Consider the following 23,098-nt stretch of genomic DNA (forward strand, 5'->3'; position numbering starts at 1 on the left):
TCCATCATTTCATTGTGCATTAATGCACAGAAACTGTGAAAGTGACTATAAAACATCTACTTTGAGGTGAATGCTTTATCGTGTTTTGTCTTCTTGTGCCACATCTCTTAATAGTTCAAATAATATACGGACTATATATTAATAGCAAGTTTTAACTGCATTTTTTTAAGATTAGACAACATTTTTGTGTGATTAAGTGTTTTAGATTATATGGAGTGTTGTAAAATCTATCATTTATTGTACTAAACCTTTATGGTTGAGCAACTAACAGCCTCTGCAGAGAAAATACTAAATCAGTCTGACTGTAATTTGTAAATCATGCTCAAGAGAGAAATTTACCTTGTACCCAGATATTCAAAGGCATCTACTTTAGGCCTGTTATTTTATAGGCGATGTCAGAAAACTAATTTTTTTTTTTTCTTACAGAACTGTTATTTTATTTAGTTTATACTTAGTTCAGTCAGTTATAGCTACTTTTGAAGTGGTTCAGGCTCCATTTTGAATAACTTATTTCTCTGGAAGAAATACAGGTAAGCCAGTAAATATGAAGATGAAGTAAATTGTAACTAAGATACACATTAATTTCTGTGCTACCAAAGATTGTAATTTGCTTGCTTGCTTGCTTGTGTTGGCTTAGATCAACATTCCCTTGTGAACCTCATGTGGTTTCTTTCCTTAATTTCTCCAGAAGTCTGGAATTGGTCTGAAATTTTTTTCTTGCTGCTGCTGTTATGCCTTATGTTCAGTTTGCATTAACTATTAATGATTTTTATAAGCTCCTTCATTTAATTCTTTATATATTATTACTATTCTTCTTCATGCATACGTTTCTGAAACCAGGAAGGATGTTGAAATAAAGGTATTCTTTATTTGGTTTACTGGATGTATCTGGTACCTACCATTTTTACAAATAATACTTACTGTTTAGGTTGTAAACTTTTTCTCTTTGAGTAGAAATGGAAGTAGTTTCAAAGACTTTAGGATGTATAATTTTAATGCTTCAGGTTAAATTTTACTAGTTTTGTGGGCATTCCAATTTTTAGATGGTAATTATTATTATTATTATTATTATCACTAAACTCACACTCTTGCAAATGTGTATACTGGTTTTCTGTTAAATGTCGTGCCATTCTTGATGGGAAGATTCCTTGAAATACATGTACATTTTTTAAGACTACCCAGGCTTCCTTGGTTTCTGAGTCTGTTTTTAAAAAACAGCACTGTTTCATTTGTTCATCTAGGTTATCACAGCTGCAGGCAAGGGACAATTTTCCTTATTTTCTTCCTGTGAGGTAGCTTAATGTGTTGGACTACAGAGCTATATTCTCACAAGAGCAAATGCTGTTAGCTGACACTCTAGTAGATGTTACAGGCATTATAGCAATAAAATAGCAATTTCTCAGTATACTTTAAAGTATGTTTTTCCCCTTCTTCCTTTCCACCATTCTTATGATCAGTCTTCACCTGGTATTATCTGACTGTCTAGTATATTATATTGATCACACTTGTGTAGTTGACATAAAAATTAATCTCCTGGGAGATGCCCTGGGCAAATGTGTAGTTTAACGTTTGCTGCTTGTAGAGCAGGGGGCACCAGGGATGACTTGAGATGAGCTGCAGAAATACATAATATGATCGGAAGGTGAGAAGAAGGAATCAGGACTTGTTACCTTTGTTGAATGATTTAAGGTTAACTTCAAGAATTTTCAAACCTTCCTACCATCAGGCTGGAAATGGAAGGATTTTCAGTTTGTTCAGGTGTCTTGACTCACTCTGTATGAGATGAAAGAGATTGAGTCAAAGCCAGAACTTTTACACAAAAAATACCTACTCTGTATTTGTCTAAAATTCAGAGACTTGAGGCAGTCTTTGAGAAACCTGGAGAAGAAAACTACTTAATGTAATAAAGAGTTGTGTCAAAATGGTGCTGTTTTCATAGATTGCTATTTCTGTATTTTAGTTTTATCTTATTGATTGTGTGTTTTGAAGTATTAATCCTTGTCATTATATAGTAAATTTTGTGCACTGGAGGAAAGAGGGGGATGTGTGTGTATTTGGTTTATGGCTGTTGTAAAGGACATCTGAAAGATGTAGTGGACTGAGAAGAAATCTCATAGTGGCACTCTTAAGTGCAGAAGTAGTTATCCAGCCTGAAGATGTAATTGGTGTAAGTGAAGAAGTGCAGGGACATGTTGGATATGAAGGATGCATTTGATGAAGGACCTGTCTGAAATTGAAGTGACTGTAGCAGAAGTTGTGGAACAATGTGACAGAGGGAATAAATTTCCAGGACAAGATGGTGTGACTGAAGAGCTTTTAGAAGAACTCAGGAATAAAATGTCTGAAATCTTGCTTAGAATGAACTTGATTTTTGAGGACTGGTTGGTAACAAATGCACATTTTTATAAGTGCACCACCATCTGCATAGTTCCAAGTCTGATGTTTGTGTTGAACAAATCGGTAGAGTTTATAATAAATGTATTGGGTACCTGGATAAAGGTACCATGGAAAATTTACATCTTCTGTAATGAGAAGCTCTTCCCTGCAGTCCTTTGGAGTTCTTCAGAATCAGCAAAATATTTGCAAGGTTGATCCAGCTGTTATAATGAGACATGCCTTTCTAAAAGGTGTGTCTGTCCCTTGCCAAAGGCATTTAATGAAAAGAGTATGTCAGTCTTAAACTGAGGATCATCAGATCAGCAGCTGACTTGCTAAAGGGTAAGAAGAGGGTGTGGAAGTAAATGGTTATCCTTCTCAGTGGAGTCATAGAGACCTGTAATGCACAGCTTATTTTTTAATGACCTGTAAAACAGTGTGAGTAAGGGGTTGATATAGTTGGGTGAGTTGATTGGTGTAATAAGGATGAGGATAAAGTGAAGAATTTTGGAAGAAGTTTGTGAAAGTAATTGGGCAACAAAATGGCAGCAACAGCACATTGTAAAAAAAATGAAGAATGTATTGAGGACAAAAACACTCTTGTCTTATATAAGATGATGGGCATTGAGCTGACCAGAAATCTTAGGTTCTTAGCACAAGTGATGAAGGCAGATCATATCTTAGAAATTGCTATGGAAATGGTAGAAACAGAACATAATTATTCTAGTCTGCAGATTTGTGACTTGTCTGCGTGTCAAGTACTATTTCAGTTCTGGTGGTCTTACCTCACTTTTTTTTTTTAGTGTAATAAAGCTGGAAAGAACTCAGAAATTATTAAGGTGGCACAAATGGCTTTTGTGTAAAGAATAATTAAGTAAAACATGGATTTTACATCTGCAAAGAGACATCTAGTTTTTTATATGATTGCACATGGTAAAAAGAGGGTAAGTGGATTGATTACTAAGTGTTTCACTGTTTAGAAGTGGGAACATTAAATAAAGCTGGCAGGAGGTGTTTTCAAAACGAGTGAGATGAGGCTTTTTTTTTTGGAATGGAGTGTTGTACTGCGAAGCCTTTTGTAAGGAGCGTTGCAGATGCCAAAATTTGACATGATTCGAAAGGAAAATCGGCTTTTTTTTTTTTGTCCAACAGAGCTATGTAGTTGTGTAGAAAGCGGGTCCTTCTAAGTAAGGAAGTACCCAGCTGTGCAAAGAATTTCCTACCTTGAGGATAATTAGCATCTGCTGTGATCTGTGCTTGACAAGATGGGCCTGATCCAGTTATTTCAATGGAAGAGGGAATTTGTGGTTGTGTTGTCCTTTAAGGAAAGAAAGGATAGATGAGTGTTTGTTGAGCTTATTTGCAAATGTTTCAAAAAGACTGCATTGAGGAGTAGTATGAATGTGTGAAGGATGGCTGGGAAAGGTGGTAGAGTCTGGGAGAAGTGTGTGTGTGTGTGACTGAAAATGAGAGCAGAGGAAATGGGAAGCAGGCAATATGCTGCTTGGTTTGGAAAACCAAAATAGGTACAGAAGACAAGAATTTTGAATGTACTGATTGGTTCTTTAATACTTCATTTCTACTACACCAATTCTGGGGTCTTACTAGGATAATCCTGGATAGGTATGCTTCCTCTCAGATGTTATATATGTAAGCTTGCATGGTACTTAAAACAGATGACATAGAAAATCTTCTTTTTCTCCTTCATAGTATTTAAGCAGTGCTGTTGTATACACCTCAAGACAGTGAGCTCAGCATTGTAGTTTGATCAACATCGACACAGGGTGTTAAACAAAATAAGTTACAGAAGAAGTGTAAGTTGCAGTGAAAGGTTTTGTTGCCAAACCTATAATACATTGTTCTTGACTGGTTTTGTTTACAGGATTTTGAGTAACAATAAAATAACAGAGTTGAAGAATGGTTCCTTCTCTGGATTACACCTTCTTGAAAGATTGTGAGTACTTCTTAAAAAGCTATTTTCAATTTAAAAATTAAGTGATATACTGTTTATGTTTCATTAATAATTCTGAGAACAGAATGTCTTAAATAAGAGATGTGTTCTTTATTTTGATGGGGTTTTTTGTGATTGAAGAGTTAACATAGTGAAGTGTTCTCTTAATATGAATGAATGAATTACTCATTAATATGAATGGAATGTAACAGCAAAAAAGGGATAATCTCACCTGCAGGTGAGAGGGCAGTTTCAGTGGGAAGTTTACTACAATGCTATAATGGATGGATTTGCTTTGTTGGTTGTTTCATTATGCAAACACTTACATTGTAAAGAAAATTACTTCTTTAATTTCTTCGGAAGTGTCAAACCCTTTGTTGAACAGTTGCAATGTATATTTGCAGGGGAAGCAAGTGTATTAGAGCCTCTAAGAGAGAGTGGATTTATTATAGATTTATTGTTGACATTTATTTAAAAGGTTTTGCTGCTTACTTCACAACTTTGGTATATGCCAAATGTACAGAGGGTGGGAGTGAGTCTGATGGGAGCAACTTTTTGGCTATTTTTTGCTTCCTGTTTTCACTTCCCCTTGCAGATGATACATTGCCTATGGGATAAGAAGCAGCATTGTAGCTTCTGTTACAGTCAGCTTTTTTCCAGCTGGTAGGAGGTCAGGATTGGCAGGTTGATCTACCTGGTAGCAAGCGTAAACTTTAGAGATAAGGATTTTTCTAGGCCATTTGACTGGGAAAGTAGCCAGTTTCATAATCATCTCACAGCATCTAGGAACAGTTCCAAATGACTTTTGGCTTCAGGGGATTAAAAGTATTTTATTCTTCCTCTAAAACTCGGAGGCTTCAATCCCAGTCACCTGACCTAAATAAATTCAAACACTTCTACCATTCCCTCTCCCACATACCAGAAGAAAGTGTCTTTTCACTGGCAGATGAGCTTTATTGTAGAAGGAAGCTGCTGTGCCAAAGAAGCAAGGTTATCAGCAGTGATGCCATTTGCTTAGGTAATAAAGGCATCTGCTGACAGCTGTTATTTTTTGAAACTCATTACAATTTTCAGACAGGAAATACTTGAAACTCTAGTTAGTTTGAGATAATGATTTAAGTTTTCTCCATGAATCCAAATCCTAATTTTCTTTAAAGTCAAAAGAATGCAGCTTTCTTCCATTTAACTCCTGTTCTTTGTAAGGGTTTTTTAGGTTATTTTAATATCTTCTTTCATGAAAAGGAAAAGAAAGCAGAAAGGCTGGCATCATGTTTGGAACATTTAATGTGAGCTGGGGTAGCAGTATTTTAGAGGGTATGGTAGTCTCATCAGAGTGAGAACACTCCTTATTGTGTGCTGTTGTAGGAGTTAATGCATCAACAAACATTTAATAATGGCCAGGTGTCTTCATTATAAGTGGAGGGATAGCTAGTGTGCTACAGTAATTATTAATGATAATATTTTCTTCTCTTTTCCTTTTGTACATGCAAGACTTGTTTAAAAGCCATAGATATTTAACCATAGTAAAAGTAAATTTTTCTTCTTTAAATGCTTTTCTGACCTTGGACAGAAACTGCTATTGTAATGAAAATAATTTTTCAAACTTAAATAGATAATCAATAGTAAAAGGAAAAACAGTCGAAAGTCACAGTAACTATTTTAAACATTCACATTATGTTAAGTAGTTTCAAATTATTTTCCTTAATGTTCATTGTGGTAACTTGCATGCTTTGAATATTGCACTTTTTTGACATTTTTTGCTTATTTTATTTTTTCTTACTATTCATGCTTCCCCTTGTTTCCTTATGAGTGTAGATAAGTTCCTTTCCCCACATTTAATTTAAGAGATTAAATGGAGATAACAGAAATAAATTGTCATTATTTAAATAGTTAATTCAGACAGTATCATTGTCATTTTACTGCTTACTAGGAGAGAGATTCTATATGCGTTTCATGCTTGTTTGTTCATTCCTTGTAATGTTATATCTGATAGCAAAAATATTTGTCATTTCTTCTTAGTGGTTTTCAGGTAGAGTTTATGTATGCATTGATATATTTAAATAAAGCCTTTAGAACAACAAATCAGATGAATATGTCAGGAATGTGTATCTGCATAATAATTGATTGAATTTTAATCAACACTGACAACTTTATAATTCATCTGTTAACATACTAAACTTTTTTCTCCTGTTCAGTTATTTAAAAATTTAATGAAAATGTAGATATTTTTAGATGGTTTCTATCATTTTAATAATTTTTCCTGTAAACTTGGGGACATGGTATCTGCAGCTGGCAACTTGTTGCGCTTTAGATTATCATTTTACTCAAACATGTTATCACTTGACTTCATCCCCATCTGGTAATTCTTCTCTGTTACTGTTGAAAAGGGATGTAGTTTTGGGGCATACAAGCAACAAATAAAACAGTGAGGGAGTTCATTAAAAATGGTGGCCCCAAGTAGCCATAATAAATAATAGTTTTAATAAGTAATTAATTATTTACAGAAATGTTAATTTATGATAATTTGAATTTGTTAATGCAGTATTTTGTAAAGAAGGTGATAAATTTACAAAAATAAAAGTTTTATTTTACTGGAGGGTAAAATATTTGTTAATTATAGTAGAAAATGACTATGCTATGTCTACATCTACTCTTACAGGAAAAAAGTATGCAAGTAAGAGTAATCAGGTCAAAGATTTTAACTGTCTTAAGTGGTAATAAAAGTGTCTGTACAAAAAGATGCTAAGTATTTTAATCTCCATTATGTTTTGATATTAATTTAAAATTCAACAAAGGCAAGTGCAGAGGATCCTGCACCAGGGGAAGAGTAACCCCACATACCAGCACAGACTGGGGGCTGACATGCTGGAGAGCAGCTCTGTAGAGAAGGACCTGGGGATCCTGGTGGGCACCAAGTGTCCATGAGCCAGCAGTGCCCTTGTGGCCAAGAGGGCCAATGGTACCCTGCATTAAACATTGCCAACACTCAGCCCTGGTGAGGTGCACCTGGAGCGCTGTGTCCAGTTCTGGGCTCCTCAGTACAAGAGAGACATGGAGCTCCTGGAACAGGTCCAGAGGAGGTTGACAAAGGTGATAGAAGGGATGGAGCATCTCTGTTACCAGGACAGGCTGAGGGAGCTGGGCCAGTTCAGCCTTGAGAAGAGACGACTTGGAGGGGACCTCATTGATGTCTTTCAGTATCTGAAGGGAGGGTGTCAGGAGGATGGAGCCAGGCTCTGCTCAGTGGTGCCAAGCAACAGGACAAGAGGCAACGGGCAGAAACTGATGCTCAGGAAGTTCCACCTGAACATGAGGAAGAATTTCTTTACTGTCTAGGTGACCACACATGGAACAGGTTGCCAAGGAGTCTTCCACGCTCGAGATATTAAAGAACCATCTGGATGCAGTCCTGTGCAGTGTGCTCTGGGATGACTCTGCTTTTGGCGAGGAGGTTGGACCAAGTGACCCACTGTAGTCCCTTCCAACCTGACCCATTGGGTGATACTGGGAAATGTAAAAATTCTGTCATAAGCATTTGTTGGATTTGACTGCGTATGATCTACACCCCAGAGAGCCGTGGAAGGGATATGCTGACTTTGTAATATGTGTAATGTATAACCTATTTCTGTAATTTCTTACCTTGTGGTCTTCCTTCATTTCCCTTTTGAAAAAACATTTCATGTAGGAAGAGTCCATGGTAGCTAATATGTTTCCCATCTGACATTCATTTTCAAGTAATGTTAAGGAAAAAAAGATAATTTATCCAATGGTAGTTAAGAAGACTTAATAATGTATACCTGTCAGTATGTATATATAGGCATAGTTTGTTTGTGCCTGCAGGATGCTTTATTAAATAATTAAGACAGTCTTCATTGTGCTGAGACAGAAAGCAGTAAATTTTAAAGTATGTATATGTGCGCTTTTAAATCATAGATGACTGGCTACTGAAACGTTTCATTACAAAGTGTAATAAAATTAAAGGTTTGGGGTTTTTTTTACATGGCAAACCATATTTAAATACAAGTAATCTTTCATCAGCATACTTTTCACATCTTAACAAGAACATTAGGCACAAAAAATATTTTTGTTGATAAGTTGCTATTTGTCCACTTAATAATGGCTTTGATAAAGGGCTGTTCTGATTTGGCACAACAGTATCCTCTGTCATGAGAATGGTTAAACAGAGTTGCGTGATGCTGAAATCTGCATCCTGTGAGGTTTTCAGGCCTTCATTGGATGTGACAGTGGGGCAGTTGATCTGATTTAGTTGTACTTTGAGCCAGAATTTGGATTACATGACTGACATCAACGCATCCCTTGAAACCTAAGTTTTTTAACTCTCCTAACATCTGTTAGTTGCCTTTGCTGATGAATATGCGGTACCCTTATTTACAGTGTTACTTAGATTTTGGAGTAAATTAAGAATCTTTTATTAGATTCTCAGTGTAAGATTGCTCTACTGCCTGGCTGTAGAGCACTGTTCTGTTTTGGTGTAGGGGTGGGTATTTTTGTTTGGTGTTTTTTTTGGAGTGGTTTTCATTTGGGGTTTTTTTGTTTGGGTTTTTTGGTTGGTTGATTTTTGTTTGTTTTCCTTGTTTTGTTTTTTAGATGTATTCTTGATAGATGGAAGATGCAGTTACTATAATATAAAAGATGTTACCCTAACTCAAATCCTCTCTGGCATTTCTATTGGACAGGTTTTCTTCCATTTGGACAAATAAGTATCCATAGATATATCTTGTTGGTTGAGCTTTGCCAAAGAAAAATTAAAATCAACATCTGAAATCATTGATTTCCTGTTGCTAAAACTAAAATATGGTTTATATAAATGTATTCATAGGTGTTAAAAACAACAAAAAATTTAAAGCCAAACACAACTTTCTAATGAGGTTGTCTCCCCCACCTCCCTTTTATGTGAGAAATACAAATCTGTTGGTTTAACCACTACTGTAATTGCTTCATTTAAAGACTGTCCTAGATGCTGGAATCCTGGTAGTTGTACCAGCCTGTGTTGTATGAACATCTTTTACTGTTTCTGAAGAGTTGCTAGACATGTCAGCACTGTTAATTTTGAGATCTTACGGTATCTATTATGGTATCTTTCGGTATCTTTTCTATTTTCCTCTGCAATACTTTTTGGTAGATTGATATACAGCTAGTGCCTACCCAAGGACTGCCACTGGGAAGTGTAAAAAACCCCAGCCAAACAGAGACTCCCCAGCTGTTATAGTTGCAGGCTGAGAAGAGTCTTAACACTTTGGACATTCATTGATATGAATCCATTGCAGTGGATTTTTGAAAGAGTCGTATCAGGGAGTACACTTTGAATTTATGGAGTTAAATTAGGGATCCCTGAGTCTAGACTAGTGGGTTTCCAAGGCTTGTTGTCAAGGTTTTTCTCCCTCAGTGGCTTCAACAGTGAGATTTTAAGTGGGAGTTACATGATTTTAAATCAAAATTTGAAATATGAACAGAAGGTATCATTTTTCTTCCCTACATCAAAGACTGATGGTAAGTGAGCGATGAATACCTTTTATTAGTGTCAGGTTTGTCATAGTCTGGTACACCATGGTGTTTATATCCCTGCTGAAAGAACCAGTTCTTCAGGCTCCTGATACTACTGCGTTGGAAGTACTCGGCAGTTCCTGCCACCATAGCAAGGGAAGGAAATAAAGTTGAGATAAGACAAGTGTGTATATGAAAACCAATTTACTGCAAGGTGAATTTAAAGTACTTCCAAGTATTTAAAATGTTTAGGTATAGCACTCATGTGTGATACGTGTGCCGTGACGCTGTCTGTTGTACCATGATTTGTTAATCTGTCTTCAGGAAATGCTGTTGTGAAATCTTGGGATGAATTATTTACTCATGTATATCTATGTGATGGTAGAGGTAATTCTCTTGGGCAGTTGTCTTTCAGGCAGAATTATTAATGTTTTGGTAGATGTATGAGATATTTTTTCTACTCTTGCAAATTCAAACAGTGCTTTTAAATGAAAGTATTATTTTTCTTATCAAATGTAGAAGTTTGGATATTATGGAGTGAGAAACTTTACGTATAGTAATAAGTGCCTGTGAAGTTTCAGATAGTAGTAAAGTAAAAATCTAGGGTGACTAGGGAGGTGGAAGTAATTTTAGCATTCATGCAGTGATAAAGTTTGTTCAAGACTGTACAGGTGTTGTCAGCTGCTTTCTGTGACCTTTGAATTAAGCTGTATCTGCAGAATATCTCAAGTTAGGAGTTAAAATTCCTAAATCACTTGTACTATTAATAAAGCAGTTTAGTGGTTTACATTTCTTCTTGCAGTCTCTGGAAACTTAAGATTTAGAAATTTGTTCTGAAGTTTTTTCACCAGCTGTATTTGGGATTTTCAGCTAGGGCTTTGCTTTTGTGCCAGCAACATAAGTGGAAATTTTCAGTGTTGTGTCTTCGGTGTATTTTTAAGATCATGTTTTGCTTTTTTTGGTAGATGTTGGGCACTACTGAAGTATTGAAAATTGGATAGGCTAAAAAGTCAACATTGTGCTAGACAGTATCATACTGTGTAATAAGCAAATGTCTCTCCCTGCATAGCTATAACCTGTTCACACTGTGGCAAATTATCTTTGACTCTTACACCATTCATGTGATACGAACTGATAAAGTGTTTAAGGGAATACACATGCTGCTTCTATTCTTCCTTGTTGTTAAAATACAGATTTTTCCAATTTTGAAAGATGCTATGTTAGAGAAAATAAAAATGTGTTGTTGGGGTTTTTCTTTGGTGTTTTGTTTTGGGGTTTTTTGGGGGTTTCTTTGTTTTTGGGTTGTTTTGGGGGGTTGGGTTTGGGGTGGGGTTTTTTTTGAGTTTCTCAAGCAAATTGAGACAAGTTAGGTGTATCTTTATGACTATATCTGTTTTAAAGTGTTATTTATGGTAAATGTTATGTCTTAATTTTTCTCCACAGGGATCTTAAAAACAATCTTATTAGTACCATAGATCCAGGAGCTTTTCTGGGGCTTTCATCTTTGAAAAGACTGTAAGTAGTATATTTGGCTAGTCAGTTTAAACAAAACAAACAAAAATCTCCTCCGAGAAAGTCTGAGCTTCTGGAAGTTTAGACAGCAAAGTTATTATATATTAACAGTTGAATATATATGCTGTCTAAATATATACACACACATACATAAAACAAAGTTTGCTTTCAGTCTTATGACTGAAGAACATCTGCTGCTTGTGGCTTGGCAGTCTCACTTGTTCTGACAGTCTCTTGTGTTATTCCTTTCTTTTTGTATTTGAGTGGCTTGAAGCATCACTGGGTGGATATTTGTTCAGAGCTTTGATTCCATCAAATCTTGTTTTGTTGAACGTTAAACTCATGATTTTTATTTTCCAAAGGTTACAATGGAACATGGAGTCCTTTGCTATTAATACTACACTGAAGTTGCAGCACTGTTAGGGCTGCTTTAGTGAAGGTTTTGCCAACATTCCCATTAACATATTTTTGGGGGATTCATGCCTTGGCTGTAAAAGTTCTGTAGCAGATGAAACTTGAAAAACAAAAATTCAGCATTATTGCTTTTCTGTTCTTTTTCTTCTTTCTTTTTTTAAAACACTTCAGATTTTTGGAATATTTTTACAACTTTTAATTCTTAGTGAATTTCCACTACCTCCCTCCACCCTGTTTCTTTCTTAAATTTTTAGAGTATACATGTTCATTTGTAACTGATCAGATGATCTGGCTCACTTAAAAGAAAGAGTATTGGTAAATGCACTTCTGAAAACCTTAAAAATAAAACTGAAGCACCAATTCTGGATCATTAATACTTGCAAGCTTAATTTTTATTACTTTAAGAATATTTGGCAATTTGATCCAAGACCTATATTGAAAAATATATAACTTTTAAATATTTATCTAAGTATAATTATAGAAGTCGTCTATTTTTATGTATCATAAAGGCACTAGTATAGGTCTCTGACATGTTAAAAGAACAAGTGATACGTACCTCTGTGTGTGAGTATATATATATACACACACATATATACATACTACACAAATATGAAAATTTACTTGGTAGGGGTGTAAGCCAAGCCTGTTTAAAGAAATTTATTGGTAAATCTAGACTTTTTGAATTGTATATGGACAAACTATAATTACTTAAGAGATGGATTAAGGAGTCTGTGGGCATGTGTATATACCCATATAGCAATACCTTGTGGGTTTTCCTGAAAAAGACCAAATATACATGTGGTGTAATCTGTTACTCATGAATTTTTGTTTAAATACTTCTGTTAGCAGGCTGTATTTCATTTGGAAATAAACCAGTTTGTTCCAATTTTTCCTTTTTTCTATTTATAGAGATTTAACTAATAACCGAATAGGCTGCCTGAATGCAGATATATTTAGAGGACTTGTAAACCTTATTAGATTGTAAGTATAATTTGTTCTATATAAATACACTTATGTTTCAGCCCTGTGTCAGTTAACATTCTGTGTTTTAGGGGGAGTAGTTTATTTAAGTGTGCTACTGAAAGACAGCCAGTGCCTATGGTTGTGGTTTGTTACTCAGTAGCAAGTGTAAAAACAAGTGTTGGGGCCAACCCAAACCACGATGTTCAGTGGTCTGTTGACTTTGCAACAGTTTTCCAGTTCTTAGAATGTGTAGCAGGGAGGGAGACTAGCAGACTGTACAAAATATTTTCTTCAAAAAAATATTTCAGCATTATAGACTCTTTCAATATCTATGCCTTCTCTACTGTGGCATTGGTGTCAGTATCTTTTGCTGGCTGTCTTGCATGTTTTGAAGTCATTCATTTACTTTAAGAGGATAACACGTAAGATTATGGAATATTTCTTTGCCCTGGTTGTTAGTTTCTTACACACAGTGCTTTCACTGATATATAGAAAGTGATATGGATAATATTTTTAAAAAGCATTCTGTTAGATGGAACATGCTTTCTAGAGCCTGTTAATAGGAAAACATCAGTTCACCGTGAACAGCAAAATTAATTTTACAATTCTTGAAATTTATGCTCAACATGTGCTAGTTTTTGCTTTAAATGGAAGTAAAGTCTTTGCATTTAATTTTTTTTTTCCCAATCTTAAAATTCTTCACCTAAACCAGGAGTGTTAGAGAACAGTTTATTTGGAGATCTTGCTAGGCTATTGAGACCTGATTATTATTCTTACAGTCTTCTGAACTATGAGAGTGTCATAATAGTAACTTAAAACTTTTAAACATAGTGTTATCTTGAAGAGAGGGGTTTTTTCTATTTCAAATGTCAGTTGTCTGAGCATGAGTTCAAATCATGATACTTTTATTTTTCAGGAATCTTTCTGGAAATCTATTTTCTACACTTACACAGGGAACATTTGATCATCTTGGTTCGCTAAAGTCTCTGTAAGTACTTGCTGCATCTGGTCTTAATTTGCATGATCATTTGTGTTCTTAAAAAAACCATTTTATATACACTTGCTTGTACTACAGTTTTGTATTTTTACTTTTAATCCCCATAACAATATCTGAATAAGCACGTGGCAAGTGCACGTATATGGGTATTTGGCTGTTTATAAAAGCCCCTTCAAAAGTTGCTCACTATTTGTTACATTATTCTGAAGAAACAAAGCTCTTCTCCCATTTGGGCTTCCAAAAGCTTTATTCTATATGTGTCATTTATTAATTTATAGTAAATAAATAGCATTTGACACCTTTATAGCAGAGGGAACAAATACTTTTAAGCAAGATGTTAGTCCTTTGTGAACAGTATAGTTTTGTTACACATAACAATGGGAACATCTCAACCTCGTGTCATTTTGCTCTCTCTTGGTTTCATAAATTGTAATCTTGTGCAAGAAAGAAAGTAAATTAAAAAAATAAGTGCTGATGATCAGCTTATGCTTTTCCCTGGTAGTCATGGCAGCTGGCTTACTGTACTGGGGCTTTATCAAAAGCTTTGGTTTCTGAATTTGACACCAAGTTAATTTCTTGTTTATAAAGAAGAATGTTTCTTTCCCTCCTCCGTCTCTTTAATTTTTCATAAGTTGTTGTTCCTGATATTTTAATTGTCTGCATAAAGGTTGCTGTCCAAGAACACCACAGATGTGACAAGAGAACCTGGATATAACGGTTGCCATTAAAATAATATCTGTCTGGAGGAATTCATGTGAACAAACAGCAAGTGGGGTTTCACAGGAATGTTGATTTAGTGTTTGAAGTGTTCTGCCTGTGATGTTGTGTTATCCTCTAGACACCTACAAAAAGAAAATGTTTTCAGTAGAGGTAAAAACCAGTGTAGACATAGCCATATATTTTGGTACATTTTTATCTGTTTCTAAACAGATAAAATATTAATTTCTGAACTGATAAAATTAATTAATCCCTTAATTTAGCCATCTTCAGCAAACATCTATGGGGCATTTGGTATGCCTTTTTAGTAGAAAGTACAGAAGTACTGAAAGTACAGAGAAGACTGTGAGTCAATTAAAAACCATGTGATTTTCATATGAAGCAGAATAAAATTGTATGAATACTGCTTTTGAAAAGAGAAATAGTTGAGCTATTTTTAGTTCTGTTGATTTTACTGCTAAAGCATTTGATTGCTACAGTGAAGCAATGAAGTGTCGTCTTAGGTTATGATGGTGCATATTCAAGCAATCTTTCTTATTGCTCACCTGAAGTAGCATGAACACTCTCCATGACAGAAATTGCTAGAATTTTTTCATGCACCAGTATTAGATACTCCTTATATTTATGGAGAGGATTCCTTTTCTCAGGGAGTATGTCCTTTTGTTCTCAGAGTACAGCTTGTGGAGGATTAGAATAACTTCCAGTAGGTAGAGGTAGGCAACTCCACGGTAGTGTAGACTTCGACTGCTTATGTCTTTGTGTCTGTGACAGTGAGAGGCATTGCACAGCTGTTGATGTCAAGCTTTCAGACCTTGCAGTTTTGCAGTTTGTCACTGTAAATACCTGTGTTTTGTTGCAGAGAATTTCAGACTGATTATCTTCTTTGTGATTGCAACATACTGTGGATGCATCAGTGGTTAAAGGAAAGAAATATAACTGTACGTGAGACTAAATGTGCCTATCCCAAGTCACTTCAGTCACAGACAGTGACTGGTGTTAAACAGGAGCTTCTCACCTGTGGTAAGCACTCCTGACAACTGATATGTGTTTTCTAATGCATTCCATGTTCTGCTAATGTTAGTGAACAGACATTTTTTGCTTTGTTTCATTTCCCTAAAATTCAGCACTTAGATGACAGTGGTAATAGTATCTCCTTTTCAAAGGCCGATCTTTAGTTGTGATTCAGTATTGCTAGCTTTTGGAAATAATAAATAAATTGATGATGATGGATGTTATTTTGTAGTAACAAAGGACATAAACTCCTTTTTCTTGCTTATCTGTATTTTTCAGAGATCTTTACCTAAATTTCACAAGAGGAATTCGAAACTGATAATTTCTTTCCTAGGTCTAGCTGTCTGACTTCAAATATGTGAATTATTTTAACCCCAGATTTCTGAAGTTGAAAGATCTTCATTTTTTGAGTTACTTTCCTGCATGGCAATTCTATTCTTGATTAGCCTTCTTTTTGTGGCAAAACCATGACCAACTTGCTTACCTTCTTTTTTTTTTTTTGTATTGGAATTATTCCAACTGTGAAAATAAAAACTCACATGTTACTGTGATTTTGAAGTCTTAGTGAATAATTGGGAAGGACTAAAAATGCATAAATACGTTTTTCCTTCTAATTTGTATTTTCCACTCTTTTAGATGTGGGCTGGTAAAAGAATTTTGATATATATTACATCAAAGGAATACACATTTTGAAAAAGAACATAATGATAATTTGTATTTTTCAATATCCAATGCATTAAATGTAGTTTTTGTATACATCCTGCCAGATACAACTTTATATCAAAATATAAATAATTGATATTCACTTAGTGTATTTCTCTCCTCTTTTGAAAATTAGGTATATAACAGATTCTTGCTATTAATTGTGGGTTTATGTCTTGAATTCTAGAACCACCACTTGAATTACCGTCTTTCTATATGACTCCATCTCATCGTCAGGTGGTCTTTGAAGGAGACAGTCTACCCTTCCAATGTATGGCTTCATATATTGATCAAGACATGCAAGTCTTGTGGTATCAGGATGGGAAGATAGTGGAAACTGATGAGTCCCAGGGTATTTTTGTTGAAAAAAACATGATTCATAACTGCTCACTGATTGCAAGGTGAATCCGTAGTGAGAAAATGTATTTTCTACTTCTTACATTCTGCTCTGGTTTAGTGACTATTTCCATAACTAATCCTCATGTCCTCACTGAGTGAACATGTACACAGAAACATCCCTAGCAGGGAAGTAGTCTTCACACATCTCCTATTAATGATTAAGTTTGAGGAAGGAGGTCTAGAGATTTGGCTGGTCAAAGCTATATGCTTAAAATAGTAGATTAGCTAGAGGAACTTGCAGTTGGGTTTTAATTTTCTGCAAGTTTTACCTAATGCATTCATTTAAAATATGTTTGTAGTAGGATACATTTGTTCTCATGGAATATTAAAATGATGAAAATGTTGAAAACAAGGCATTTAACTGAATTACTCATGGATTCTTTGCTCTCCATTTTGAGCACACCACAGTTGTTAATGTTGTTCTCCAGCAGAGATCTGTAAGTGTAATTTATTCTGCCTGCAGCAAATTGTTGACTTATTCAGCATCTACAGTAGTTAGATGTCCTGTAATTGTATTAGTAAATTAGAGCTTCAATGTTTATAACAAATTATGCATTTGGTAATTTATTTTAGTCTAACCTCTCTAAACAGCTAAGAATTTTGTGTTGAATAGCAATGATAACACTTGGGGAATTTGGACTTCTCATCTCTTCTTTCTGAAGTCTAGGGACTTTTTCCTGTGGTTGTTCTGTTTGTTTCCTACCTTGGCAAAATTGAGAGCCTGAAGAACAGTAAATATTTCTCTGTTAATTACAGTACATGGAGATGTAAACAGCTCTGGTTTTGTAAGATCACTCATGGCTGTATGTAATTTGATGTTTCTTCCATTGTCTTTCTGTACTTAATTCATCTTTTGGTGAAAGCTTATATAAATTTTATTGCAAAAATGTTGGGTTTTATTTGCTTAATTTATCTTTCCAGTGCGCTGACAATCTCGAACATTCAGGCTGGCTCCACAGGAAACTGGGGTTGTCATGTACAAACCAGACGTGGGAATAACACAAGGACAGTAGACATTGTGGTGTTAGAAAGTTCTGCACAATACTGCCCTCCAGAGAGGGTTGTGAACAATAAGGGGGATTTCAGGTTAGTAACCTCAGGTTTTTTTCAGATTAAAGAAAAGTCCATTTAATTTAGCTTCTAACTAAGATTCTGTGATTTTGAGGTGCCTATGTGGATGCTTGCTTGTAAATGGTGTGTAATAGATTTTTAACTGTTCTAAATTACTATGTGTTGACAGAAGTGCATGAAATTATCCTATGAAGTGTTAAACTTTGAGCCTGGTAACACATCCTTGAAAGATACTGAAACTAAGCTATGATATTTGAAATATATAAATGAAATTATTGGAATAGTTAAACTTCTGTAGATTACCTGTAAGATCAAGTTAGACCACATACTGACAGGGGGCTTTCTGCTAGGTTATCATTCTCTTTTTTCAAAGCCTTCTGCTCCTATATGACAAAATCACTATATAAGAAATACTCAATATAGTTTGGATCTTTTTTCCCCCCTGTGAGTATTAGAGTAAACAATATGAATGGTGCTGCTTCCTTTTAATGATTGTTGGGACTGTAGTGGTAGCTATGATATTCCGTTGTGTTGGGTGTTGCAGAGTATTTTATCTTTTGTTCTTACCTCTTCAATTGTTTTCCCTTTTCTGATCTTTCTGCTGCTGGTCACTCTAACAACACATTACTCCTGGAGGTGCCAGCTGTAACAGATAGCTTCTGTATAGATTCTCTATATGTAAGGTAATTCACTTTATGACTGCTCTGTGTTTTACCTCCCTGCAGTAGTCCCTACTGAGAATTAGTGTCTGCAATAGCATTGTGTTCACTATGGTGCTTAGGGTTTCTTATTGTTGTATAAACTGCTTTTATCCACTCATTTCACTTTCCTTATGCTGCTTGGCTGTGCTGATCTTCTGCTTGGTCTTTTGTTTACAGTTAGAAACTTTTCCTTTCCCTGTGTGCATTAGAGTTTTTAAAGTCATCTTCTTTGTATACAAATCTAAGACCATATATCTTTTATATTAAGAAAGGAAAAGTAAAGTTAAACCACGTTGCAGGGACATAGTTTTTAGGGGGAGGGAAAAACAAGCTTTCAGTTGCAGAAGACCTCCAGCTGTAGCAAAAATTCATTTTAAGTCCTGGCTGGGAGCATTAGTTCCAACCTGATCTCCTTTATGGTCATCACTTGGACAGTTTGAGAAGGGTGAGTATGAGGAACTGTTATTAAAGGGAACTAGTGTTAAGATCACTTGCTGCACAGAGGCAATTTAGAATTATTGAAGAGCTTAACTTTCACATTGTAAGGAATTATTTATTTGAGTAACTTTGTGCATGTCCTCTTTTTACACTGTGGTGGTTTCAACTGCAGAGATAAGCAGTACATTAGAAAAGGAGAACTTCCTGCTTTAGATAAAAGGCAAAGAAAGTCAAACAGATGCAGGTTGTATTCATCAAAGAACACATCTATTTAAATCACTTATGCATTTTTTTATGATACAAGTGTGAATTGTTCTTCTTTGATTTGCCATTAGAGGTGAAAACAGATGGTAAAGGCTTATTTCAAAGCGTTTTCCATTAAATTAACCTGTGCTGTTCAGTGACTGTTCAGTGTAATAGGATTTACCCCCTCTGGAATTCAGTAGAAAGAAATAAGATTTCAGGAAATGTTCAACTTATCAAAAAGTTCACTGTGTCTGGGTTTGCTATAGCAGACTTCCACTTGTAGCTTGGGTAGAGTAATAATAAAGAGTAATTTTTCACCTTAGAGAGCATATGGAAATAAAGCTTTGACTAGTGAGAAAATGGTTCTGAGCAGATGGCTGTAAATGATCCTAGGTGAATTTGATTTTATAGTTTTTTTAGTTGGAACTGGTTAGTCATTTTAGCTTGGAAGGTGTTTCAAGAATGGCATCTAGATTTTTATCCCTGCAGAGATGGGATAGCAAAGAGCAACGAAGGAGGTGTTTGTCTTCAGTGTCTTTGGCTCAGTATTAGTTCAGTATAGTTTGTAAAGGGCAAATCTTCATCATGGAATCTATTTCCTTTAATTTAAATATTCTAAGTCTTACTCAGGTAATATCCCTGAGTATTTTATAACTAATTATTAAAATGAAAATACAGTTTGCATGTTAAAATATTTCTGCCTCAGTAAGTCCTCTAACTGTTGTGTTTAACATAATTTTATGCTGGTAGGTTATAGAATTCTTTCTTAAATATAAGAATGATCTTTTTGAAAACTGTTACTCATTGGGTGTAATATATTTTAAAACTGTAATTATCATGCTGAATTTAGAGAATTACTAAGATGTAATGCAATAAGACTGGAGTATCTGTAAGCTAATGAAATTATGATATAAGAACTCATTGTAACTGAAAGTTACTGTTCTTTTAAAGAAATGAGTGCTTTCAAAATAGAATTAATATGTATGAAAGAAAGGATTCTTTTATAATCTCACGGTCTGTCTTTTTCTTTTCCCCTGAAATGAAATTCAAGTGCTTAAATGTAAATGAACCATCTTGTCCTACCCAGCTGTCTATGCTCATGTATATGTGATAAATTCTGAGCACCTAATTATATAAAGTAATTAAATAAGTGTTAATACAGCCCAAATTTGCACTTCTGCTAGCAGTTGGGTAAACTGTGAAAGATACTCAAGCTTAGACTCAGAAGAAATTAAGAGTACAGTCAAACTTACATAGCCTTTGTTTGTATGGTAAGAATTTCATGTCATTAGTCACCTTTTGAGCCCTGCTGGAAGGATGTCCTTGGCTTCATGGAAACTGGAGAATGCCTCTTTAGCTCATATCGTATAGGTATTGGGAGGAAACAGTTCTTGACTAAGAATGGTACAAGTTAACATTCATTTAGCAAAACTAGGGAATAAGGGGAATGCAGTTAAAGCTAAAATCAGTTCCCCTATCTCATTCACCACTGGGCTGCAAAGAAACTTGTACCTACACAAGGGGTTTTGTGTGTGGGAGAGGAAGGAGGATAAAGGGACACTGTTTCTCGAAAGTGTTCCTCTTCATGGCGCTGTGCATTTGTATTGTTTCTGTGATGTGCGATTATGGCACGAAGCTGTTGAGTTTTAAATTGCCCACTTTTGATGTCTGGTTTAGTAGAAAGCTATCTAAATCACTATACAAATAATACATTACTTTTAACAGTAAAATGTTTCTGTACATATCTAAATTTGTTCTAATGGTAGCATAGACTATAAGACTACCTGTCATTGCTTGTATTCTTTTGAGAAGATTATGGCAAAAGATGATAAAATGCTGTGTAGGGAGATGAATGTAAAGCAGGGACAATAAAAGGACAATAATGAAAGAGAGGGGTAATAAAAATAGGAAAAGTGGAGATAAGAGGAGGGAGAAAAGTCAAATAACCTTGTGATAATCTAATAACTTTTGCAGTAGTGTTAAACACTGAAGCTCTCCATTTTTTTCTGTTTGATGGCTACAGAAGTTCTGGAAGATATACATATATATAGCTTAGAAATAATACTTGTTTGGAAGCATAGTAATTAAAGCTCTCCTGAAAAACTTGTGTTACATTTGAGTCCTAGTCTGAGAAACCAGAGACAAACTCTGTTTTCTCTTTTTGCAGTTCTTTAGCACTAGATGCAAGTAGTGAGAAAAGGAACAGCATGTGCCATATTTCAGTGAAAATATTTGTCTTGGAGGTTGTGTCATACAACCTCTGTCGGGACCACAGAGCTTAAATTATTCCAAGGTCATGTGGTACTCAGTCTGTAAGGTGATACATTCAGTAAAAACTGAGCTGACCACACTTTTACTGAAAATGCTTTGGAAAAATACAACTTTTAGAAAACTGTAGAGACAGAGACAAATACCCCTTTTGAAGTAGCATCTTTGATGTGGAAACTTAATATAAAAATTTCAGCACTGATAAATGGTTTTGGAAATGATGTTTTGGTACTCCAGTGGCAGTGTTTCTGGAAACCTGACTGCATTCTAGAAGTGGAGGTTTGGGTGTATTATGCAAGGTATTTGTGGGCCTGCATGTCTTCTAACAGCTGTGCCAGCTGGTTTATTAGTTGTCCTCATCTGCCTGTTTTCTTTTTGGCTTCATTCTCTGAAGGCTTATTATAAATACATTAAAATTGGGACCACAGAAGTATTTCATCTTTGTACTTGTTTTTCCAGTCTGTGTTGAGTCAGAGTTTATTTCAATTTGTCCCTTGTGACATTTCAGAGACTTGGATAAGTGCACATGTATTATATCCTGGTGTCCCTCCCTCCCTTCCCAGCAGATGCATAACTTGCTGTCTCCATGAGCAGAGTTGGCTAGACACGATGCAATCTGATGTTTTGTTAGCTTGCTGAGGTGCATGTAACATTGCACTAAGATTACTACTGGAATTGTGGCAATTCACAGCAATGCTGTAGTAATTTTTTATGAGGAAGATTTTTGTCCTTTCTTTTGCCGCCTTCTTTACAGTTAAAAAGATGGTAAGAAACTTATGTTACCATTGCAGAATCTATAACTGTTCTTTTAATTAATTTACATTCTCTAGAATACCTCAGTATGATTCCAGGCATTTAAAATACATGCTACTTATTTAAAAATTTTTTTTCTTCTTTCTTTTAACTACCTCCAAAGATACCAAATCTTGGGTAAGTTTTCCTTTCTGGTATTGGTTGATGGTGACGCTTCTCTTAATTACTTGAAGTGGCTGCTGAGGCTCTGAGTGTATGTGAATGCTTATTTGCTGGGCTCTGCTGGATACCCAAATAATCTTCTGTCACTTCTAGTATTCAGATACTCTGATGATGGTCATAATAACAAGTTTCCGTTTCTTAATGAAATTATGTCACTGCAATATAGAGAACTGATCTGTAATGCCAACGCTGTTATAAAAGGTAGTTAAACTTAAGTCCTTATTTCCTAGTTTAGTTTGTTGTATTTATCATCTAGTCTTGTTCATTAGTTCTCTTACCAACTTAGAATTCTTCTGTGGTTGTTGCAATGACCTGTGCAATATAGGGATGCCTCCAGCAACTGTCTTTTTGTTGCTTCTTGCCCAAACTTAAGTAATGGTAAAAATGGCCTGAACTAAGTATCTTCCTACCATTATTGAATATGTTACAATTGGTCTGTTGGAACTGATGAAGAATAAATGGGAGTTTAAATGGAAAAGACTTCCAGTATACCCTGAAAATTAGTGCCTTCTATCACTTAATATAATTGAGAAGTGTAGCCTTTTGCCTTGGTCCATTCCTGGAGTTAATTCTCTTCTCTCAGGAAGAACTGTGATAAATTCTATCACCTTCAGAAGAGGAGATACTTAACTGATGAATAAGGAGGGAAAATGGTGCTGATTTCTTCAGTTTCTCTGTGTTGGCAGTATTACTTAAATTTTTAGATTCCTGAAAATGGAACCTCCTTCAAAGTGTTTACTTCACCCTCCTGCAAACACAGATTTTTTTTTTTTTTTTTTTTAATATCAATATATTCTTAGCGGTTCTTAATTTAGATGATAGTAGTGAATAAATGGCTATTTACTAAAATGC

At 35.1% G+C, this 23,098-nt stretch overlaps 1 protein-coding gene across 1 annotated transcript in view; it reads left to right on the forward strand.

The window, feature by feature from the left end:
• ADGRA3 (adhesion G protein-coupled receptor A3) overlaps positions 1-23,098 on the forward strand; it is a 54,589-nt gene that overhangs the window by 10,520 nt on the left and 20,971 nt on the right. Inside the window, exons 2-8 of the mRNA XM_082282386.1 lie at positions 4,259-4,330; positions 11,276-11,347; positions 12,668-12,739; positions 13,638-13,709; positions 15,295-15,455; positions 16,336-16,549; positions 17,469-17,633. Coding sequence (XP_082138512.1) covers positions 4,259-4,330; positions 11,276-11,347; positions 12,668-12,739; positions 13,638-13,709; positions 15,295-15,455; positions 16,336-16,549; positions 17,469-17,633 — 828 coding nt within the window. The remainder of the gene's footprint in view (positions 1-4,258; positions 4,331-11,275; positions 11,348-12,667; positions 12,740-13,637; positions 13,710-15,294; positions 15,456-16,335; positions 16,550-17,468; positions 17,634-23,098) is intronic.

Source organism: Coloeus monedula (assembly GCF_965178545.1).
Source record: "Coloeus monedula genome assembly, chromosome: 5".
NCBI classification, from domain to species: Eukaryota; Metazoa; Chordata; class Aves; order Passeriformes; family Corvidae; genus Coloeus; species Coloeus monedula.